At 38.4% G+C, this 25,134-nt stretch overlaps 2 protein-coding genes across 3 annotated transcripts in view; one reads left to right on the top strand and one right to left on the bottom strand.

Moving 5' to 3' along the window:
• The window catches only part of Gemin5 (gem nuclear organelle associated protein 5), a 45,562-nt gene extending 45,041 nt beyond the window's left edge, over positions 1–521 (bottom strand). For both annotated transcript variants that reach the window (XM_076856398.2, XM_076856399.2), the window contains exon 1: positions 291–521. In XM_076856398.2, coding sequence (XP_076712513.2) covers positions 291–456 — 166 coding nt within the window. In that variant the 5' untranslated portion in view covers positions 457–521. The remainder of the gene's footprint in view (positions 1–290) is intronic.
• Positions 522–2,064: 1,543 nt separating this feature from the next.
• Positions 2,065–25,134, top strand: part of Mrpl22 (mitochondrial ribosomal protein L22) — a 35,517-nt gene continuing 12,447 nt past the window's right edge. Inside the window, exons 1-3 of the mRNA XM_076855736.2 lie at positions 2,065–2,142; positions 2,222–2,270; positions 21,663–21,798. Of these exons, the coding sequence (XP_076711851.1) occupies positions 2,115–2,142; positions 2,222–2,270; positions 21,663–21,798 (213 nt within the window). The 5' untranslated portion in view covers positions 2,065–2,114. The remainder of the gene's footprint in view (positions 2,143–2,221; positions 2,271–21,662; positions 21,799–25,134) is intronic.

Genomic DNA, 25,134 nt, shown 5'->3' with positions numbered 1-25,134 from the left:
TCGGGGAGGCAAGCCAAGACATCTTAAATGCCTGGGTCTGGACACTGCTAACTTCAGTAAGCTAGCGGTCCCACGTGCGAGCGTCGGGAGGCGGGACCGCTCGGCCACAGCGTGGTGGGGATCATTCTTGGAGACTCATCGCGACTCATCTTAGTGACTTTGGGCAGACCCCTTCTCTCTGCCGCAGTCGCAGACTATCTGGAACTATAGGAAAAGGGGTGACTGGAGACTATCAGCCGGCGTTCCGGGGGAGAGCAGGAGGGCTGCGGCCCAGAAGTGGGGGGAGTTACCTCGAAACGCGGGAGTCCCCGGGGTCGTGCCTGCTCCCGGGCCCACGCGCACAAGGAAGACAGAGGTCCGGGCCGCGAAACCGAAGAGGCCCCCGGGCACTGCATCGCTGCAGCGGGTGCAGTACCAGTTAGGAGAGGGCGGCAGCGTCCGCGGTTCCTGCCCCATAATCACCGGCAGCCGAGGCAGAAGGAAGCAGCTACAAGGATGGATCTTTCGCAGCTCCACGCCGCAGCCGGGAAGGGGGCGGGGTCTACTTCAAGCCCCGCCTCCTCGGGCCGCCGCTACGGCGCGCGCCGAGGTCCACACGGCATCGCGCGCTCCTTTCCCGCTACCTCTGGGCTGGGAAGGGCGGGGCCGCGCCGCGCTCACTGCGCTGGTGCTCCCAGCCTCGAGGAAGGCAAGAGTACGCCCAATCCGGTTGGAGGGTTCTGTGTTGCCTAAGCTCAGCCCTGAGGTTAGCCATTTTCACTTCCCATAGCAAACCATTTAATTAACGGTTTAGACTGTTGGAGCCACCTCCGCCCACTGCCGCTTTATTCTTTGGCCCTGTGCGATCACTGGCCCATGCGAGGGTACCTTGCTAGTTCCAGACATATTTTAAAGACATCTGTAAAAATGTAGTCAACGAAAAATTAAAATATGGATCAGAAATCAGAAAGGGAAGGAATAGTTTTTGCAGCTGGGTCGGAATCCTGATCCTGGGATTTTGGTATTCAAAGATTAAAGAGGAATGGAGCGCCTCTTTTGGTTTGCTTGATTGTGCGACAACTCTGAAGGGAATTGTATGCGGTTAAATTCTGTGGAGGAAAAAGAAAGGAACTCCTTCCAACTCAAACATGCCAAAACGCTCATATTGTGTTCCACAACTGTGTAGTTTATTGCTTGTTTGCACTGGGTACCTGGTGGCAAACAGAAACCTGAAATACCTATCCTCAGAATAGAGATGTCAAATGTATTGGGATGACTAGGGGCACTAACTTTGGAGGCCCAGAACCCTACATTGATCACTGGCTTTGCCACTACAGTGCTTAGGTGAGACTTTAACCTATCCAGAGTATGTTTCCTATTTGAAGATGTTAATCCTTGCCTTGTTGGATTGCTGAGATGAATACACGAGGTTTATGAAGCGGCGGCGAGGCACGTTGGCGGTAATAAATATCCGGCAATAAATATCTTTACCACTGTTCTACATCTCTTGGATGTAGGGGTTAGAAGATCATACGTCGTATTTCAGGTATCTGTTCTTTAAAAGGGCTTTACACGACTTCCAATGACCTTTACAAACTTGTGCCACAGGGAGTTATTTCTGACAAGAAAACTCAGGTCTATTTCGGGGACTCTGCACCCTTACTTCTTTCAGACCACTTGTGAGATGAGGCTTCATGATTTTTCTGAATCCTGGTGAATTTCTACAAATCCACCATTTTTCGGTTTTTTTTTTTTTTTTTTTTTGGCTCTGAAGATAAAGCCCAGGGACGCTTTACCACTGTTCTACAACCCGAACCATTTTTATTTTGAGGCAGGATCTCTTTAAGTTATAAGGATTTCGCTAAGTTGTTGAGGCTGGCTTGTGAACTTGCGATCCTCCTGCCTCGGTCATTGGGATTACAGGCTTGCGCCACCGCGCCCCGTTAGCTTTCGGTCTTTATTAAGTCATTCAATTTCAAGTCAGGCTGGCCTGGCTATACTTTAAGCCTGGGCCGCGTCTTTGCTGTCTCCATGGCAACACTGCTTCCGGGTGAGGGGGCCGATCCTGAGTATCGCGCATGCGCCTTGCCTCGCTGGCCTTTGAACTCGGAGGCTTTCGCCGGGGGAGGGGAAAGATGGCGGCGGCGGTCCTTGCAGACTTTGGTAAGAACTGCTTAGTGGTTCAGGGGCAGGAGAAGGGTTAATAGGGAGTGCGAGTTGACAGTTTGTATTAATGTTGCAGGTGCATCATGGATACAGAGCCTGAGGAGCCGGGGCAAGCTGGCCTTGGGGTAAGTCTATCGCCTTGGCGTTTCATTGGGGCTTACGGCCACCTGACTAGTCAGTGTTTGCTTCTGGGTCAGTCTGTGCTTTAGGCTGTCCGGCCACAGAGGTGACCTAGACAGCCTGAGTCTGCCCTGTCGCCCCGTTTTTCCACCGTAGCCCCCGGCTGTTCTAAATGTGTGTTTTTAGCGGCCGCCTGGGTCTTTCTGAACGCCATATCATTCTCCCCCCTTACCTATGGGAGAGACTAACCTTTTTGCTTACCTCTCTGGTCACTTGCTTACGTGGGCGGGAGCTCTGTTGTGGACAGTCTTGGCTTGCAGGGTACCCGACTTGCTGTGACGCGTTGGATGCGTTATCACTTCCTCCTAACTTTCTGCATACATAGTAGGTACAGCTTTACCCATTTTTTTGGAGAAAAAAATTGAAGCTTTCAAACGTGACCATTTGCCCAAGGCCACTCCGTTATGGGAAGTTTTGAAGCTTTGTACTGTACTCCGCAGAGCATTCTGTAACCTCAGGACAAAAGTGTTCTTTAAAAGTGAGGAAATGTCATGGAATTGGGAGCTGGGAAGAATCCTGTCCTCTTCTGCTTGTCTCTTCTGCAGTACAGTATTGATATTGGAGAAGGATAATTTGATTGTAAATTTTCTGATTGGTTCATTTTTTTTTTTCACGTTTATTAGTTCATAGGTTCTGGAGACAGATGAATTGGGTATGAATCCACCTATTAACTGTGTGATTTAGGAAAAAAGTTACTTATTCTTTGTATCAGTTATCTCTTATGTGATATGAGTGATGTTATCACCTATTGCATACATTTTTTTTTTCCCTTGCCTGAACCTAGGGCCATTGGAATGCTAGGCAAGCTCTCCACCACTGAACTACACCCACAGCCCTTGTAATATTTTTAAATGAGGATTAAAGGAGATAGTGCTTATGAATTGTTTAGTACAGTGCATGTAATAATCCCACCCTAAGTCCTAGCTGCCATTAATATTGTCATTACAAGTTATTATTAAGTTTTTATTATATTTAACTCCGTCCTAGGCTCATGAGTCCTTGGTGGATCAAGAGGTAAGCTAAAAAAGGCGAATAAGAAGCACTGGCTCTTAGGATTTGCCACACTTTGCTTTCTTAGATTACTTCTGTTACTCTGCCCTGCAACTATGCTGTTTCCGGAATATTCTGTTCACCGACTTGCTTCTTGGTTTTTTGCCGCAGTCTGACTGGGCACAATTCAGGAGCCACTTGAAACGAACTGTGGCTCTCAACAGTTTTTCATGCTGTGTTCTCGAGTCTTGTCTATAACGGCAGGCCTACTCATTACTCAAATCCCTGTTCAGATATTTCCCCTTCAGAAAGTTTCTCAAATCTTTCTAGAACTGGAGAAATTAATTTTTCCTTTCTCTTACAATGTGTGCCTTGTTTAATGGCTACGTGTATGGTGTATATGTGTGTGTGTATTTCTGTGCCTTTACTAACTTGTATATTAGAGTGGTAGGGACAGTTGACTTGTTTCTCTTTGTAATTCTTATATAGGATCTTAAAAAATATTTTGGTAATGTTTGTCAATTTCAATTGTTTTGTGCTGACTTATACTAGGAAACTTTTTTTGGTCCTGGGTATTGAACCCAAGGGGGCTTTACCACTGAGCCAATCCCCAGCCCTTTTAATTTTTTTATTTTTTGGAAACAGGGTTTCACTAAGTTGTTTAGGGCCTCACTATGTTGCGGAAGCATGTCTCAAACTTGAGATCCTTCTGCCTCAGGGTGGGAGACCAACTTTACACATGACTGAGTACACTCCTTGGCTGGGTGCTGAGGCGCTCAGTTGCAGAAATGTGCCAGAGCTTTTCCCCCCCCTTCTTGGGTTCGAGGGTCAGTGTCTCGTGCATGGGTGTATCTTGTTACAGCCCCATGGGTGAGGCTATGCTCACCTGTTCCTTTGTAATATAACCCCTTGCTCTGTTTAGGATAGAATCTTCCATGGAAGTGCCTTGTGTGTGTCTCCTTCTCTTACTGTGCCCTTGGGTGTGGCCTACCCAGGTGTCAGTCAACCTGTTGACAGTGGACATCATGAAGATACTCAGCCCCCTGAAACTTGATCCCTTGCCTCATTTGAATTGCTTCCCTCAATAAAAGGGGTCAGCATGTGCTCTCACTCTCTCTCTTTCTGCGGATCCTTAAGGTCAGAGGAGCCGTCACAGCGACCCCAAAGAAAAAGGTATTTGTGTCTCTTGTGTAATTCAACACTCAGCTTGAGTCCCATTTCCTTAAAGTCTTCCTAATTTCAGCCCTTATGTTTTTCCTTTTCTGGCATCTGAATGCCAAATATACATATGTGGTTAATTAACTGAATCTTAAATCACTTGCGGGTTGGAAATGTTTTATCTTTCTGCATTCTCATCACCTAGAATAGTACCTATAGTATAATAAGAAATAGAAGTGTATATATAAATTGATAAAATGTAAGCCATCCTGAAGAGATTCAAGTTTTACTCTGGAAGGAATTGGGATTCATGTTTGTCTTTTCCAGTGCCAAAAAGGAATATTAATTGCAAATTCAGCCTAGTGCAGATTTCCATCTTTATATAATAGCAAAGCTTGTGTGCTTTTCCAAATGTTTTTCACTGTTTCAACTATTCTTTAGAACTAAATGAGGCCTTTAGAAGTTCTGTCTACCCACGCTATAAGTTTCTGATTAGAAAATGACTTAATACTCTGAATAATATACCAGTGATCTGAAAGGGATAATGTCTTATTGCCAAATGATATTTGACACCAAAGCCTTCTCTTTGTTTATATTTTGGGTCTGTGAAATAGGAAGTTGATCAAGAATATATGTATCTCCAGGCATGATGGCACCTGTGTATAGTCCCAGCTACTCAGGTAGCTGAGGCAGGAGGATCACAAGTTCAAAGCCAGCCTGGGCAATTTAGCAAGTTCCTATCTAAAAATAAACAATGAAAAGGACTAGGGATATAGCTCCGTGAGATAGCACACTTGGATTCAATCTCCATTACTGAGAATGAAGAGGCTAATATGTAAAGATCTCTACTGTAGTAGTGAAAAAAATCCACATGAAAAAAGAAAAAAAGAATATATGTATGTGCTTGTTGATTTAGTCTCAGATTATCCTCAGAGACATCTAGATATGTTGTTAGGAAAGGGACCTTATGAGGGTCAGCAGCAACAAATTGGATATGATCCTGCCATATACTCACAAATTGCTGCAGCTGTGGTTAGGGCATGGAAAACTTTACAGGGGAATGGAAATTTACAAGGTCAATTATCTAAGGTAATACAAGGAACTAATGAACCTTACGTTGAATTTGTAGATAGACTTATACAAACAGCTACCAGAATCTTTGGGGATATAGAACAAGCAATGCCATTAATTAAACAGCTAGCCTATGAGCAAGCAAACAAATGGTGCAGGGAAGTCATTAGACCATGAAAACATGAAGATTTAAACACATATATTAAATTATGTAGAGACATTAATGAACAAGGGCAAGTCTTGGCAGCTGCAGTACAGCAGGCTTTAGGTACCAGGCCAAAAACATGCTTCAATTATGGACAAACAGGACATTTTAGAAGGAGTTGCCCCATAGGAGGAGGGTTTAACAAAACTGGATATGATCAAAGGGGTAGAATACCGGGTATTTGCCCACGATACCATAGAGGGAGACATTGGGCTAATGAATGCCGTTCTCAAACCACCATGGAGGGTACTCCTTTATCAAAAAACGGACAAGGACCAGGTGTTTACCCACAATATTGTGGAGAAAAGCATCGGGCTCCATTGCCAAAAAATGGACAGGGGAGCCCAATGCTCCGGGTCCCACGACCACAAATATACGGGGCAATGGAGGAATCCAGCAACACCATCAGGGTAGTGCTCAGGACACATTATTCATTAGATCCCTCATTAGACAAACCAGAGGGAGTGCAGGGTTGGACATCTGTGCCTCCGCCAGAGCAGTACTAACTCCAGAGAAGGGAGTTCAAATCATTCCCACAGGGGTAAAAGGACCTCTTCCCCAAGAAACAGTAGGCTTATTATTAGGACACAGTTCTTCTACTCTAAAAGGACTTATGATAAGTCCTGGGGTAATTGATCCCGATTATGAAGGTGAAATAAAAATTATAACCAGTTCTCCAAGGGGTATATCAGTAATTTCACCAGGAGATAGAATAGCACAGTTATTAATAATACCCAGCCTACATGATAAATTTTCCAGCCATACTATAGAAAGAGGTTCTAGGGGATTAGGCTCCACAGGTGTAGAATGGGCTATGCTTTCTTTAAATTTAGATTCTCGCCTAGTGCTAAAACTAAATATTCAAGGACATGAATTTAATGGGCTACTGGATATAGGTGCAGACCTTAGCATCATCTCTCCTCAAGAATGGCCAAAACATTGGCCGTTACAACAAGCAACTCAAACGCTTCGAGGCCAAGGAGTGGCGACTAATCCCCATGGAAGTGCAATGGTATTAGATTGGAAGGATCCTGAAGGATGTGAAGGAACATATGTATTGGATCATCTTCCTATAAATTTATGGGGACAAGATTTCCTAGATCAATTAGGTTTGACATTAACAAATAACATCAATCCAAATGTGCCCACTATTATGGCTAGACAAGGTTTTAGGAAAGAAAAAAGATTAGGAGAACAAGAATAAGGTATAGCAGCACCAATACAAATAGATCAAGGAACAGACAGACATGGATTGGGTTTTCAGGAGGGATCACTGAGACAATAAAAATTCCTTGGAAATCAGAAAGGCCAGTATGGGTTCCTCAGTGGCCCCTGACTAAAGAAAAGATACAAGCAGCCCATGACCTGGTCAAACAACAATTAGCGGAGGGACATATACAACCTTCTGTATCTCCCCATAATACTCCCATTTTTGTCATCAAAAAGAAATCTGGTAAATGGAGATTGTTGCAAGATTTTAGAGCTATTAATAATGAGATGGTTATTATGGGACCTGCTCAATCAGGGATTCCTCAATTTTCTGCTTTGCCAAAAACCTGGTATGTTTTAGTTATAGATATTAAAGATTGTTTTTTTTTCAATTCCAATTAATCCTAAGGATAGTCCACGTTTTGCATTTACTGTCCCTTCGTTGAATCATGAAGGTCCTGATCAGAGATATGAATGGAAAGTATTCCCTCAAGGGATGGCTAACAGCCCAACTATGTGTCAAATTTATGTTAACAAAGCAATCCAGCCACTTAGAAATCAAAATCCTGAACTACAAATATTTCACTATATGGATGATGTATTATTAGCACACAAAGATAAAAAAACACATTGCTAGAATGTTATGCCACATAAACTTATTAAAAAATTATAATCTAGAGATAGCAATAGATAAAGTACAATTAAATTTTCCAATTAATTATTTAGGAGTTCTATTATCCTCAACCATGGTCCGTCCACCAAAAAATTCAAATACGAGTAGATCAACTCAAATCACTTAATGACTTTCTAAAGTTATTAGGAGACATAAATTGAATAAGGCCTTATCTAGGCATACCACAGGAGAGTTAGGACCTTTATTTGATATCCTAAAAGGTCCATCAGATCCAAATTTACCCCGCATGTTAACGCCTGAAGCAAGAAAGGCATCAAAAATCATTGAAACATATATGGAAAATATGCATTTGGATAGAATTGATTTAAGTTTGCCTTTATTATTGTACTACCAACAAAAAAATATTCCTACAGGAGTATTTTGGCAAAATGCCAGGGGCCATTCCGACTCGGCTGTGACTCTCAACAGAATAAATGTATGTGCTTGTTGATTAGTCTCAGATTATTTCTTAATATTGTTCTGTTGATACTGATTTTTATGATTTGTTCTTATTCCTGTATGGTGGTCCAAAATCCTTGGTATATACATTATATCATGGAAAAGGAAAGTAACATAGGGACAGGAAAGAATGGGACATTCTTTAAACTGTTGCTTTAGGGCTATGCTGATTTGTCTCAAGAAGTTACAGACTGAAGACCTGTGTGACAAATCATGCTTGCAGATGTGTGTAGTTTGCTCTGCACGGTGTAAAATCTTCTTTTTATTTTTTTAATATTTATTTTTTTTAGTTGTATTTGGACATAATATCTTTATTTTATTTTCATGTGGTGCTGAGGATTGAACCCAGGGCCTCACACGTGCTAGGCAAGCACTCTACTGCTGAGCCACAATCCAAGCCCAAAATCTTCTTTTTAAATTGACATTAAAAATGGGCAGTTTTGTCAGATGAGATGTGGTGGCTCTGCTTGTCATCCCAGTGACTGAGGAGGCTGAGGCGGGAGGATCATAAGTTCAAAGCCAGCCTGCAACTTAGCAAGGCCCTAAGCAACTCGCTGAGACTCTGTCTCAGAATAAAAATTAAAAGGGCTGGGGATGTGGCTCAGTAGTTAAGTGCCCTTGGGTTGAATCCCTAGTACCAAAAAAAAAAAAAAAAAAAAAAGAAAGAAAAAAAAAGGCAAATTTTCCATAAAAAATGAGGTTTCTAGATTCTTTTATCCATTGCAAGGCATGGCAACAATTTTATATAGTTGAAGGATGTGCTGCCTTCATATGGGTCATGTACCCTTCGGTATTCCACAGTTTTTCTGCCATGTATAAATTTTTTGTAGTTACTCATGCCTAGCCTTCGTACTTTACCTGCGGCCGCCTGTATTCTTTCATTCATTCTACACATATGTATTGTTATCTGCTGTCTGCCAGAAATGATATCCTAGCACTGAACAGAAATTCCTAGAGCAGCATATGGAGCATAGAATCTTGTGAGAGGTGCAAATGATAAGTACAATATAGTATATATTAGTGACACCTGCTTAGGAGAACATGCATGCTGAGTTTGGAAATGTGGGGATAGGATTATGCAGGGTTTTTTTTTAATGGTGCTGGGGATTGAACCCAGGGCCTTGTGCTTGCGAGGCAAGCACTCTACTAACTGAGCTATATCCCTAGCCTGAGTATGAAGGTTTGGATAGAGATGCCTCACTAAGAAGGTAATGTTTGGGAAAGATCTGAAGGGAGTAAGGGAGGAAGCTGTGCCAACATCTGAGCTGAAATCGTTCTAGACAGAGGAGACCATAAGTGCAACAGCTTAGAGGAGCCATGTCTGGTGGTCAAAAACAGGGAGTGCAAGGCTGGGGATAGTTGTGGGAGGTGAGTTCCGGGATAGGAGGAAAGAGTAGGATATCCTGGAGATCCTTGGGGAGTCATTGAGAATACTTTTGGTTATTCTGAGCGGGATGAGAAAATTCATATAGGAATAATATGATCTGATTTAGGATTATGAGGGGTCTTTTTGCTGCTGTGTTAAGATTAGGGTGGGGATAGGGAGCAAGGATAAGAGGAGAGATCATCGGATGTTTCAGGTAGAGACTTGCTTTCTGGCAGTAGTGGCTGTGAAGAGATGGGTACATGGTTATATTCTGGCAGCATGTTAACAGAAGCTGGTGGGACTTGCTGGTGGAGTATGAGAAAGCATGGTGATCCCAGACTTTATGACCTGAACAACTGGAGGGATGGAGTTATCATTTACTGAGGTGGGAAGACTGCCAGAGGAGCAGGTCTTAGGGAGAATATCAGGAGCTCACTTTGGGGCTTGTTAGTTCTGAGATGTCCAGTTAGCATCTGAGTGGAGATGTGAGTTAGCAGTTGGGTATAGGAGTTTGGAATTCTGGAAGGGATGTAAATTTGGGTGTCATCAGTGCATGAATAGCACTTAAAGCTTTGAGATGGGTAGTGAGGGTAGATGGGAAACAGAAGAGTCCAAGGGCTGATTCCTGCCTGGGACATCAGTGTTATGATAGGTCAGAGAGATGAGGAAAAAACAAAGGAGACTGTGGGGTAGTGGCCAGAGAAGTGAGAGGAAAACCCACGGTGTCCTGGAACCCATCTGAAGATAAAGTTTTAAGGAAGGGAGAATGACCAGAGATATTTAGATCTCTCTCAGCTGAGGACTAGAATTAACCTATGGGTTTTGCAACAGATATCTTCAGGGAGCTTGATGAAGCAGTTTTGGTGGAATTTGTTTTCCTAGATTGTAGGAGCTAGGAAAATAAATGGCCTAGGGAAATAGAATATAGTAGGATTGCTGGGCAGCCTTAAGGACCATTTGGGTTTATGAACACAATTGTAAAATTTAAGCATTTGTCTATCCTTGGCCTACACATTGAGGAAATATGACTTATTAACCATTCATATGATACCACATGATGATGTCAACCTTTTGCAATAGAGAGGTTGTGCTTCTCATTCTGCAACACAGCACTACTTTATTTATTTTAGTGTTACTATTGCTGATAGGGACTTTCATCTGGGGGCAATTTTGCCCCTCCTTGTGCAGGAAACATTTGACAATGTCTGGACACATGTTGGTTGTCACGACTTGGGCAGGCAGTAATACTATTGGTATCTAGTAGATGTAAGTGCTAAATATCCTATGTTGCCCCAAATGTCAATACCTCAGAGGTTGAGAAACTCTGAGTGTATTTTTGTTCAAAGTTTCTGGAATTTCATTTTTATGAAAGTTTGCTAAACAGTTATTTCCTTGTTTGTCCTTGACTATCCCAAGGTAAAATTATATTGAGCTATGAGAATATACATATTGCTTCAGTCTCTTTATTTCAGATTTTAATTGAGACAAGAGGGAGGATGTTCTTTTATTCAGTCTCAAGTGTATGATTCACTTATTGTTCTGATAAGTAAATACAGAACAAAGAATCTTTTACTTTGATGAGTGTAATAGCATGGTATTCTTAAGATTGAGCCTGAGGCCCTTACTGTCTTCACTTGGGGCTTGGACATACCTTGTAATGAATTTCAAAATAAAACTTTCAGCAATATATAGGAGGCATTATTCCTCTTTCTCAAATTGTGACTTTAGAAAGTCCTCAGACACACTGTCCTATCTGAATTAACTATTAGTCTTAAAATTTGATTTATCTGCTACTCTTCATTGCCTGATGACTGCGGGCAGAACTTAAAAAATGACACTTAAGTTTATCTGTGTGGGCAGGTGGGAAACACCCGGATACTGAGACTGAAAATCCAGATAGGAGTTCACAGGTACCACTGTCTTGGCAGGCGCTCTGGCATCCTGACTGCTGTTGGCTGCTGTGTGTGTGTATGCTGTGTTACAGTCATCCTGGAGACCTGGTTCTTTTTTTTAAACCCAGTTTACAAAGTTAGTGTGAAACTCAAGGACCTGAGTTTCCTAGTGAATGAAAGGTTAGAGGCTATGATAATGATATTTGAATTTTAAAATGATCCAAGTTGATCCTGGGCATTTTATAAAGTTGCCTTTTGGTACTTCTTTCTTTCTCTTTTTTATTTTCTTTCTTTTTTCTTTTTTCAACTTTCACTTGTTTGCTTTGTTAGAATAGTAGCAGTGAACTAGAGCTATGTGCAGAATTAAAACTTGGTTGGAAGTTTTGTTTGAAAAAAATCACAGTAATCCCTGCCATCAAATTTAATTCCACCAACTTCCTTTTCTTGAGTTTGTTTTCTGTACTGACTCTTCTCAGGCTCACTCATGTAAAAAGTCTTATAAGATCTTTACTTTTTGGTTGGTTTGTTTTTTTAGCACTGGAGATTGAACCCAGGGGTACTCTACCACTGAACTACATCCCCATCCCTTTTTATTTTTATTTTGAGACTGGTGGCTAAGTGGCCCAGGCTGGCCTTGAACTTGTGGTTCTCCTGCCTAAGCCTCCCTGGTAGCTGGGATTACTGACATGCACTACCATGCCTATCTGTCAGAACTACAATTTTGAATTGGTTTGTATCTTTTAAGTTTGAGGTTGCTTCATTTTTATTTAATTTTTTTTGCTTCATTTTATATGCTTTAATTTGGTGTTAGAATAATTGGCCAGGAGAGGGCACATAGGAACTTTTGATTCAATACAAAAAAAATAATTACTATTTAGAATAATATTTTAATTTGATGGCAGTATATTAGCATTTACTTAATAGTTCAGTATATGAACATTTGAACCTTGAAAGTATTGTAGGTATTCAGAAAATTTCTTATTTTTAATTCATAACATTAAATTTATTAAGCATCATACTTAATTCACCAAATATGTATTGTAGATTTAAGGAGTGCAAGGCACTCTGCTGCTATACAGGTGGGGGTTCAGAACGTAAGGACCATGCCCTCAAGAAATCTCGGATTAGTATAGTCATGGTGTCACTGAAGAATTGAAATCAAAGCCAAGATTTGTATTTCTGCCATCATGCTGTCAGTATGAGATAGAAGGTAAGTAAGGTTAGGAGAGAACTAGAAATGATACATTGTTTTTACAAACAAGGAAACCAGGCACCAAGAGGTGACAAACATAGTGTACCCACTAATTGCAACTACATAGAAATATAAATTCTCATGATTACAAATTTAAGAAGAAAGCTTGAAATTATGTAATGTAAATCTCACACTTGAGAGGATTTATTCTGGGGGTGATGGAGAGAGAAGTATTCATAGTGCTTAATTTAAAAATATACTAGCTATTACTGTTTATCCTGCTAGACACCATAGGATGCATCATATCCATCAATTGCACAAGGAAGTAGGTTTTATTTCTCATTTTGTAAATAATTATATTTAAAATTTATTGAGTCCTTTAAAATATCAGAGTAAGTATTTTACTTGCAATATCTCATTTGAGGTAACTTATTGATGGGAAAATTGAGATCTATAAATTTATATGACTTCCCCAAGGTCATTTTCCAAGTGCATTAGAGTTAGGATTTAAGGCCCTGATCTAGCCTCTGCCCTCATCACCTGGCTTATAGATTCATTAGGATATTTCTGCACTGCAGAATCGTGTATTCTTACTTTGTACTTTTTAGTTAAAACATTGGAATCTAAATGTGGACGGCAAAAGTACACATTTTAGTAGGTATTTTGATGGCACTGATTTTGACATTAGGATATGAGATGGCAAACTTGAGGTGAAGTAGAAGATCTACGGGAAGAGAACAGATTTGTTTGATTTTTAAGTCTGAATGGTTTGAGGATCAAGCAAGCAAACAAATAAATAAAACAAAACAACCAAAAAAACCCCCCAACTTTGACAAATGTATCATCCAAGTCCTAGAGTGAGAATCTGCCAGTACACAACTGGGTTAAATGTTTACTCAGCATCTGTGTGCCAGACAGAATCCTTGGTGGTAGAATACAAGAATGGAATGTTAGACTTGCCTCAAGTTGCTCAATGTCTGCACTCTCATTGCATATGATTCTAGTACGTGAGTATTTGTATTTATTTGAGTGTATGATTCAAGTGGCTGTACTAGGCTTCATACGGTACAGTGGTCAAGTCACTGTTGCATGGCTAGCAAGAATGAAATATTAAAATAATGACAGGAATCTCCCTGGGGGAAGGGATCAAGTGAGCTTCATGTAGCATGACTTTTGAGCTGGAACTTAACATAGGATAAGTATTTCATTCTGGAAGTAATGAGAGAGGAGAAAGCAGCCTGAGTAAAGGTGTGAAGGTCTGAAAGTATGCGGCTTATTTAGGAAACAGTGAACATCTGTGTGATGAACCATAAAGTGAATAAGGCCGGGAAGGACAGATTGGGGCCAGATTATAAAGAGTCTTCTGTGTCTTGCTAAGGAATTTGGACTCTGTATTTCAGATAGTATGGAACTGTCAAAGTGTGTGTTAACTTTTTACTTGTATACACTGAGACGTACACAGAAGTAGACAATATGATGAACTTCCATATACCCAACATCCAGCTTCAATAATTACTTATGACCGACCTTGTCTGTAATTTTTACTCTCCCTCATCATATTTCTAAAGTAATTACCCATAATATATGATTTTATCCATAAATATTTAACTATATGTCTCTTTAAAAAAGTATAAAATATCTTGTTGATGTTTAAATTTCCATTGGCTTAACTGCCATACTTTTGAAACTGTGATAGTTCACACATTAAAATTGACATTTTTCTTGAGTCTTTTAATCTGTAGGTTCTTTATTCCACTCTCTGTTTTTCTCATGTAATTTATTTGTAGAAGACAATGGGTGGTTTGTCTTTTAAAGAGTTTTCTATTGGCTGGATTTTGCTGTGTGCCTCTGTACTGTATTATTTAACATGGTCCCTTTTCTCTGTATTTTCTGTATTGAATCTTGAGTCTCAGGTTCATATTTTGTGGGAATGACAAAGTCAGGGAGAGTTCCTGGTGTGTTCTTCTGCCAGGAGGCATTTATGCCTCCATTATCCATTAATTCACTACTAAGGGTTATAAAAAAATGCTATTATAATTATTCTACTTTTTCATTATTAACTCCATAGAAATCAGACTTTTCTACATCTATTGTTGGCCACTTAGTGATATAGTTAGTATAGAGAAAAGGATAAATGCTTGATTCTGTCTCTTCATTCACCAGTTTTTAAAACATATTGACTCACTAGCATCTTCTGATGGTAACTAATTTTTTTTAAGCTCTGTTATGATCTCATGGCTTTGAGCACATTTGCTGTATTTTAACTTGCTGCAGTTATTATTCTTATTAATGCTTAGATTATCCCATCTTTGGCACAAATTAGCTCCTGAGTGGCTTTGACATACTCCTGGTAGTCTGGTAGCTTCCTTGCTTTCTGGTATGATGAGTTGTTCCTTGCTCATCTTGTACATTTTCTGTCCAAGATCTGCAATCAGCTATTTCTCCTAGAAGTTTAGCTCTTTTCAATGGGAAATGAGATTCAGAGTCATAATCTGGATACTAGAGGTGCTCATTGTTCATAGTGTTACTGCTGTTCACTGGTGAGGCGTCCTTGCATCCCCAGTGCTGAAGTATAACACCAGAGAAACACTCCCAGGCAAGTGGAGAGCGGAAAGTGGAAGGCTTTATTAAAGGACAGCAGAAAAGACCTCCTCCCAGAGGAAGAAGGGGAAAGGTGGGATCTGTGGAAGGGGGAGGTCTTCCTTTTTTTATATTTAAGGTCTTCTTTTAGTCCCCCCACATTCCTGTCCTGTGTTTCCCTCTGTCCTGCAAGAATGTAGGTGGGAAGGCCAAAAGGTGGAAGATGAGGGACTGGAGGAGTAGTCTGGGCAGGAAGAGCCTGGGGTACTTTGATTAGCAGCCCCCCCCCCCCCCCCCCCCCCGTTTACTGGGAGCTACTTCATTAAGAGTTCCTTAGGATGGGTTGGGGCCTCGGGGTCATGAACATTTCAATTTCCCCTGGTGTTGTTCTGGTTTCCTGGACTCCATTTTCTTTATCTTACTGGATATTAGACCTGATTTATCTAACTACACTAACTCCATATCTTTAAATGTGGCTTCACTAGGTTGGTCATTGTTTCTAGACCTCTTCAGTGGAGAGATTTAACACTTAGATCTTGGAGAGCATTTTGAACCTTTTATTTTTTTATATGTGTTTGTGCATCTACTTGCTCCCACACCAAGAATCTCAGTTCTCAGTGGCACTGAAAAAAAATGTTAGAGTTAGTATATTACATAATTAGCATTTGCTTTATCCCAACAAAGGTGTCTATGCTGAAGAATGACACGAACAGCTCTATTTTATAGAAGGGTAACTAATTTTGTGCTCAGGCAAAGGAAGAGGGAGCAGTGTAGAGGCTATACCTGTAGTTCTGAAAGAGAAGAGGTCCTGAGCCAGGGTGGTGGCAGGATTGGAGAAGAGAGAAAGCATTTGAGAAATTTCATGAGAAACATCTGTAAGACTTGGTGGCTCTGGCAGGATAATGTTTGGGAAGTTGAAGATAGGGGACCATTCAAGAATAATTCCATGTAGTGGTTTGGAGGGGCAGAAGGTGCTGCAAGATGGGTGAGGTGGATGAGCATTTGGAGTTGGGGAGGTCAAGGAATAGTGAGTTTAAGGCCTTCGTTATCAAGTCTCTCAGACTTGATAAAGGCAAGTAGGAGAAGAAAAGAAGTTCAGTAGAATAAACAAAGGGGAATGAAGGGAAGGGAGGTGGGATAGGAATAGGAAAGACATTAGAATGAATCTGGCATAATTTTGGCTGAGACTTTACCCTTGACTACCTTTTTGATATTTTCCAGTACCTAACAAGATTCTCTGATTTATTTAGACTTCTGTTATTTCTCATCTCTGTACTTCTGCATAGGTGATACATGCCTTTGCCATTGTTGGGAATGTATGTCCTCTGCTTGTTGCAGTCTTGTTTGAGATTAACTGAAGCCACATGAAATCCTCTACCTCTGTTCCCTGTGGTATAGTTATGTATGGTTTTATGTTGACCTTTAATTGTCTTGTTTATTTGTCTTGTGTATTCAACAAAGCTGGGCAACTTCACAGGTTCAGTCAGGAACTCATTATGCCTTTTTCAATCTTACTTGGGCCTGAGCTGATTTACAGTAGAGAGTCAGCATTTATTGGCCAGTCAGGGCAAAAGATCTTGGGTTAATACATTTTTATTATTTGGCTCAAATGAGTTATTGGTTCTTTTTTTTAAAAAAAAAATTTTAAAAAAATATTTAAAAAAATATTTGGTTCTTTTTTTAAAAAAATATTTTAGTAGTAGATGGACATAACTTTATTTTTTTATGTGTTTCTGAGGATTGAACCCAGTGCCTCCCACATGCTAGGCAAATGTGCTACCACTGAGCCAAAACCCCAACCCTTATTGATTCTTTTTAGTTTTACATGACAGTAAAATCCATTTTGATAAAATTATAGAAGCATGGATTATATCTTATTTTAATTAGGACCCATTCCTGTGGATGTACATGATGGTGGGATTCACTTAGGTATTTTCATAATGTACATAGGAAAATTATGCCAGATTCATTCTAATGTCTTTCCTATTCCTATCCCACCTTCCTTCTCTTCATTCCCCTTTGTTTATTCTACTGAACTTCTTTTCTTCTCCTACTTGCCTTTATTATGGTTTAACTTCCATATATCAGTGAAAACATTCAACCTTTGGTTTTTTAGGATTGTCTTATTTCACTTAACATGACAGTCTCCAGATCCATCCATTTATTGGCAAATGTCATAAAGTCATTCTTCTTTATGGCTGAGTAATATTCCATTGTGTATATGCACCACAGTTTCTTGATTGACTCATTCATCTGTTGAAGGGCACCTAGGTTGGCTCCATAGCTTACTATTGTAAATTGTGCTGCTATAAACAATGATGTGGGAGGACTGCCCACCTTACCCCACCACACTGGGGCCTGGAGGAGAGGCCTGACTGCACCACATCCAGAGATCCGGAGAGTGGCCCACCCTGCGCCCTGTGGAGAGCCAACCTGTGCTGGCGTTCCTTATTCACCAAAGCATGGCTCCACAGCCCAATGTCAGGGTACATATAGGCTTGAGGCTGCCACCACCACAAAACTGGGATATCGATACTTCTATCAAGGGACAACAATGATGACCTGATAAAACGTCACCAAGGTCCCTGTGGGCCTGGCTGCACCAGAGGATCTCTAGTAGATGTGGTAACAAGGAGTCTTGCATGTGTTTTGAATAACCAATTTAAAAAAAAAAAAAAAAAAAGGAGTCTTGCATGGAGTTGCCTATCTCTTGTTTCTCCTACTAACAGCCAACTTCTTCTTCTTTTTTTAAATATATATTTATTTTTTAGTTGTATCTGGACACAATATCTTCATTTTTATTTATTTTTATATGGTGCTGAGGATCGAACCCAGGGCCCCACACATGCTAGATGAGCACTCTACCGCTGAGCCACAATCCCAGCTCCAACAGCCAACTTCTTATGATTTCTTCTCACTAGTCATATAATCTAATACCTCCATATTCTCCCATCCAACTTCCCAAACCCCTTCCCTCTACTACTTTGTTGAATATTGATTTATGAGTTTTAGAAGTTTACTGGTGGATTGTTTTGGGTCTTCTAAATAGGGTACCACGTTTTCAGCAAACAGAGATTGAGTTTCCCTTTGCCTCGTTGAATCCCTTTAATTTTCTTTTGCCTAATTGCTCTGGCTAGGGTTTCAGGAACTACGTTGAATAGAGGTGGTAAAAGTGGGCATCCCTGTCTTGTTTCTGAGTTTAGAGGGAATGCTTTCAATTTTTTTGTCCTTAGAATGATGCGGCATTGGCTTTGTTGTATATAGCTTTTATGGATTTTGAGGAATATTCCTTCTATCCCTATTTTTTCTAGTGTTCTAAACATGAATGGATGTTGTATTTTCTCAAATTTTTTTCTGCATCTATTGAGATAATCATATGGTTCTTTAAGTGATGTATATCCATTCTAATTATGTCATATTTATATTATTATTTATAAATTTATTTATATTTATAAATATAAATTTATATATTTATAAATTTATTTATTTATTTATGTTACATTTATATTATTATTTATATTCCATTCTAATTATGTTACATTTCATTGAGTTTGGCTCTGATTTTAATTATTTCCTGTCATTTATTGATTTTGTTGTTGATTTGTTCTTCTTTTTCTAGGATCTTGAAATGTAATGTTAGATTATTTATTTGTCATCTTTCTATTCTTTTATGAATGAGTTTAATGCTGTGAACTTTCCTTTTAGAACTGCCTCATAGCGTTCACTATTCTCATTCACTTTTAAGTTTTTTTTAAATTTCACTCCTAATTTATGTATTCATTCATCACTCAATTGTGAATTATTTAGTCTCCAGGTATTAGTTTCTACTTTTTTGACTAATTGTTGCTTTCTAATTTCAGTTTCTAATGTATTACGATCTTACAGAATGCAGGGCATTTTCTCTCTCTCTTTTTTCTTCTTATTTTTTTGCACTTGATAATAGTTGCTTTGTGGCCTAAAATATGGTCTAATTTAGAAAATGTTCCATATATACTGCTCAGAGAAGTTGTATTCAGTCATTGATAAATGAAATATTCTATGTATATCCATTAGGTCTAGATTATTAATTGTATTTTTTAGTTTTGTATCTTCTTTATTTAGTTCTTGTTTGGATTATTTATCTAGTGTTGAGAAAGGAGGGTTAAAGTTATCCAGTATATTATGTTGTGATCTATTTGATTCTTTGTTGTTTGTAGATGCTCCATTATTTCGTTCATAAATAAATATTACTGTTGTATGATTCCCTTAAGCACTATGAAATGACCTTCTTGGTCCCTTTCTTATTTAATTTTGGCTTGAAGTTCATTTTATCTGATATAAGGATGGAAACCCTTGCTTGTTTACAAGATCCATGTGAGTGGTATGTTTTTTCTCATTCTTTCACTTTCAGACTGTGGATGTTCTTGCCTTCAAGGTGAGTCTCGTGGAGACAGCACATTGTTGATTCTTGTTTTTTTAATTCAATCTGCAGGCCTAGAGGCCTAGGGCTTTTGATTGATGAGTTTAGACCATTACATTCAATATTATTATTTAGAGATACTTTTCATTTTCTATCACTTTGATTTATTACTAGTTTTTTGGTTGAATTAGATTCTTCTTTGATGGACTGTTCTTCTAGTGTAGCTTCACCCTCTGCTGGTTTTAATTTTTATTCTCCATTTCTTCTTCATGAATATTTTATTTATTTGTTTTTAAATAAGCTTATTTTAGTTGTTACTAGATATTTATTTATTTATTTGTGGTGCTGAGAATCGAATCCAGAGCCTCACATATGCTAGGCAAGCACTCTATCATTGAGCCACAACCCCAACCCAGTGAAATATTTTATTAAGTGTATTTCATAGTGCTGGCTATCTAGTTGCAAATTCTTTTAACTTGTTTTTCATGAAAGGTTTTTACTTCACCTTAAAATCTGAAGCTTAATTTTACTGATTATAGTATTCTTGGTTGGCATCATTTTCTTTCAGACTTTGGTATAAATTATTCTATGACCACCTAGCTTTTAAGTTCTGGGTTGAAAAAATCAGTTGAGTTCTGGATTGGTTTCCCTCTAAATTTGATCAGTCATTTTCTTATTATTCTATGACCACCTAGCTTTTAAGTTCTGGGTTGAAAAAATCAGTTGAGTTCTGGATTGGTTTCCCTCTAAATTTGATCAGTCATTTTCTTTAGCTGCTTTAAAAATTCTATCCTTATTATGTATGTTAGGCATTTTCATAATAGTCTTGGAATGACTCTGTTGTATATTTGGAGTCCTGTATGCCTCCTATATTTGGTTTTCCATTTCATTTTTAAGGTTTGGGGAATTTTCTGATATTATTTCATTGAAAAGATTGTGTGTTCCTTTAGTTTGTATTTCAGAGCCTTCATCTATCCTAATGAATCTCAAATTTGGTCTTTTATATTATCCCATATTTCTGGAAAATTGTGTTCATGGTATTTTAACATCTTTTCTCCACATTCAACTTTATTTTTAAGATTATATGTTTTGTCTTCATTGCAGGAAACTCTTTTCTTCCAAATGCTCTATTCTATTGGTGATGCTTTTCATTGACTTTTTAACTTGGTTTATTGATTCCTTCATTTTGAGGATTTCCTATAGATTCTTCTTCAGAATCCCTATCTCCTGTTCTTTCACTTATATTTTCTCTCTGATTTCACTCTTTACATCATCTTTTACCTCATAAATTAGTTTAACTATAAACTTTCTAAATCCCATCTCTGACATTTCCTCTGCTGTGGTATCAGTGGATCTGTTGTTGAGGTATTCTGTGTTGTTTGTGATGATCTGTTCCCTTGCTTTTTCATATTGTTTGTATGTCTACCTATCTATCCAGATGGATCTGAAGCAGTGGAATTTTTACCCCACTTGCTTATAGTATCTTTGTAGGTTTCTCATGCCTCTCAGATTAGGGGTGAGCCCAATAATAGCAACAACCTGTGCAAATGATATATAGCAGTAGCCTAGGTACTTTGTTCCTAATTTGTTGTCTACAATATTAATTGGCACAATAAGCAGTGCCAAATAGTAGGGTCAGCAACTTCCATCAGTAAAAACAGAAAATAATCATAGATTATGTCTGGTATAAAACCAAATAGTAGGTGTTGTATTTGATTTCTGCCGTATTAATTATTGCTATAGCATTGGCAGTGGAGATTGGCAGTATATAAACCAATTAGTGTTAAGAGGTGTTAAGGATAGAATTGATCAAGAGGAAAGAAGAGGAGAAAAGAGGGTAGAAAAAAGTGTTTGCAATTTTGAGGGGTGAATAGGGCGGATATAATGGTGATTTAGAATGTGTTGGTTATGAGAGAGGAGAAAAAATAGAAGTAAAAATTTAAAGGAAGAGTGAAAGAAAAGTAGCCTCACACAAACCAGATCTTTGTGATGTTTTTTGTAAAAGAGGTCTCTATTAGTGATTACTTCTAGAATGTTTCCATTTGTGATCCTTAAATTGTTTTCAACAAAATGGAGCTAGCTAAAGTAGTAAAGAAGATGTATAAACTCTGCAGAAATGTTCTAAGTTTCTCTTGTCTTGCAGGCTGCTTTCATCTCACAGTATGTTACCCCAGTCTTCCATCCACATAAGTGCTTCACTTGACATTTCTCGAAAATGGGAGAAGAAGAATAAAATAGTTTATCCTCCACAACTGCCTGGAGAACCTCGGAGACCAGCAGTAAGTTTGTGGGTTGAATCTCTTAAATTTTAATAAAATTATTCCATGACAAGATTTATTCTTTCATGACAAGAAAAGAAAAAATTATACAACAATTTGCATGATCTTTCATATATCAGATTTCTCCCTGTAATTTACAAAGGTCATCACTGCTTTATTTGTTTGTTTGCCTTTAATAAACTTGTTGATAGGCCCTTAGCTCTAAAACTAAGCAGAAAGTTTAAGACACACTGATTTTGATTCCAGAAGGTTTGCTGATGAATTCTTGATTGAGCATGATGAATTGGCAAGGATGACTTAAACCAGCTGGGCACGGTGGCTCATGCCTGTAATCCCAGCACCTTGGAGGCTGAGGCAGGAGGATCATGAGTTCATAGCCAGCCTCAGCAAAAGCGAAGCACTAAGCAACTCAGTGAGACCCTGTCTCTAAAAACAATACAAAATAGGGCTGGGGATATGGCTCAGTGGTTGAATGCCCCTGAGTTCAATCCCTGGTACCAAAAAAAAAAAAAAAAAAAAAAAAAGAAAAGGCTTAAACCAGTGGCCAATATTTAAATATATATGGCTTTCTAATGTTATATATTTGACTAGACATGCTTTTTTTTTTCTTTTTGTAGTACATAAACCTTTGAACTTAATGTAGAATTAATCATTGGATTTCTACCAGAGATTTATCCTATTTTTAGCTGTTCAGAATAATTTTACCCTCTCCAAACTGCTAGAGATTATTCTAGTTTGAGATAAAACACTAACTTAACATCTTAATGTGTATTTATTGTGGCGTACATATACATCTGCTAAAAAGTCTAAGCAAGTAAGAACATAAACAAGATGAGAACATTTAAATCCTTAAGACAATAAGCCATGATAAATACTTTAGAAATAGAATTGTTGTGTTAATTATAGATTATTCAGTTTAGTAGATATCTGTTATTAAGGAGCTTAGTTTTTATATGGACTTGAAAACATACATAAAAATTTATTTGTTTATTTGTAATGGAGATTGAACCCAGGGATGCCCTACCACTGAGCCTGCATCTCCAGACCTTTCATTTTTTTTATTTTGAGACAGAGTCTTGCTAGGTTGTGTAGGCTGGCCTAGAAATGGTGATCCTCCAGCTCCTGAGTTGCTGGAATTACAGGTGTGTGCCGGTGCACTGGACTCTAGATAGCATATGTTTAATAAAGACAGACTGAGTTGCTAAGTGTTGGTCTGCATTAGTACTGCTTTATGTACTTTTTTTTTTAATCTGGTGGAGTTACTTTATTGACTTTTAAAAGAGCTCTCACTTGGTTAAGAAATAAGGAAAAGAGATGCTAATAATTTAAACAAATAACTTTTAAACTTTCATATTTTATCATGATAGCAGAATTTGAAGGTTGGATTTGTTACAGAATCTGAGCTATAAAGTATTGACTTCATTTTGTAATTAAGCAAAATTTAGACAGTTACATATTTGATAAATACTGTACATAAAATATTATATAATTAATGTACTTTCTTTATTTCTTACATGAGTTCTTTGAACTTAGACATTAATTGGAACTATATCATGATAATAGTATCTATCATCAGGTCCAGAGTCTGAGCCGAATTTTGTACTGTGCAGTGCCATTCTTTTTGGTTACTAAAAAACAGTACTTCAGCATAAATCCCAAATGTCAAAATTCAAATAGTTGATATAGTATTTAATCTGTTTAACTGCAGGAAATGAAGAACAATGTCAGTCTAGTCATTTGTTTTGTATTTATATTTCACCACACATGCTTACATGCACCCCCCCCACACGTCCTTTATATAAGTGCCAGTGTGAACATATTTGATTTGATTCCATAATCCTTTTGGAGACAAATTATGACTTTAGGAAAATAATGTTTGGTAAATTGATGTTGGTGTACCAATTAAACCTGTGCATCAATTACATTTATTATGACTATAAAATATTAATATCTTTTGTTATTACCTATCTTACTTACAAGGAATTATTTACTCACCCAGCTACACACACACACACACATACATACACACACATATACACACACAATCATACACTTACTTATGTATTATTTGATACTGGGGATTGAACCCAGGAGTGCTTAACCACTGAGTCACATCCTCAGCCCTTTTTTATGTTTTATTAGAGAGAAAGGGTCTCACTGAGTTGCTTTGGGCTTCGCTAAGTTGCTGAGGCTGGGTTTAGATTCATGATCCTCCTGCCTTAGCCTCCTGAGTAACTGGGATTACAGGCGTGCACTATAGTGCCTGGCTACATATTTTATAATACTGTACCATTATGCATAGTGTTCCTTAGACTTGCTCAAGTGCTAGTTGAAAACTTTACAATTTTTTTCTGTTGAGGATTTGATTCACAGCCTCTATGTGCTAGTCAAGAAGTACATCCCAACTTTTTAAATTTTATTTTGAGATAGGATTTTGCTGAATTATCGGATGGATTTGAGCTTGTGATCCTCCTGCCTCAACTTCCTGAGTAGCTGGGATTAAAGACATGTGCCATTGTACCTTGCTGTAAACATTTTAAAAATTAGTTTTGTCTTGGTTTAAAAGAGATAATATCTACTACTCTACTTAGTTCTGATATTCTGCTTTGTAATAGTTAGTTAATAGCTGATAAATAGAGGTAGTAAATAAATTCTACAGCTGTAATTTAAATGAATGTCCCCTATGTAGATATGTTTTAGACCACTCTAAATATTTTTAAGACGACTATTCCTAATATGGCTAGTACCAATTTTCAAACAAAGTAGATTCTTATTCAGACTTATATGTGGCTTCATTATGGTAAAGAAAATAAGAGAGAAATTAAAAGAGCTTTGTTCATGAGAGTCATACATTACTTGGATTTGAGTTTTCTTTTGCAGAATTTAGAAAAGATCCATATGAAATAAATTAAAACTATAGTGAGACCATATCAAAACTGAACAGCCTCTTCTATAACAGGCATGATTTTAATGTATGGATTAATCACTATACTGATAATAAGCCACATGTGGATACCATAAATCTTTTTCGTAAGGACTATGTGGCACTTTCTATTTGAATCATTATGTGCATTTAAAAATAAATTGATTTTGGGGTTGGGGGTATAGTATAGCTCAGTAGTAGGATGCCTAGCATACATGAAGTCCTGGGTTTGATTCTTGGCAAGATACACATACATGCGCACACACACAATAGATAGATTGATTTTTGAAAAAGCTATTAGTTTAGATAGTTCATGGTTTGGACTTCCTTTTACTTAATTTGAATAACTGTTTTGTGGATCTATCCTCACTCAACTGTATCTAGTATATATGTATACTATATTTATCTAGTAT

Source organism: Callospermophilus lateralis, chromosome 5 (assembly GCF_048772815.1).
Source record: "Callospermophilus lateralis isolate mCalLat2 chromosome 5, mCalLat2.hap1, whole genome shotgun sequence".
NCBI classification, from domain to species: Eukaryota; Metazoa; Chordata; class Mammalia; order Rodentia; family Sciuridae; genus Callospermophilus; species Callospermophilus lateralis.
The sequence above is the reverse complement of the archived record's forward strand: the minus strand, read 5'-3'. Positions and strand labels throughout refer to the sequence as shown.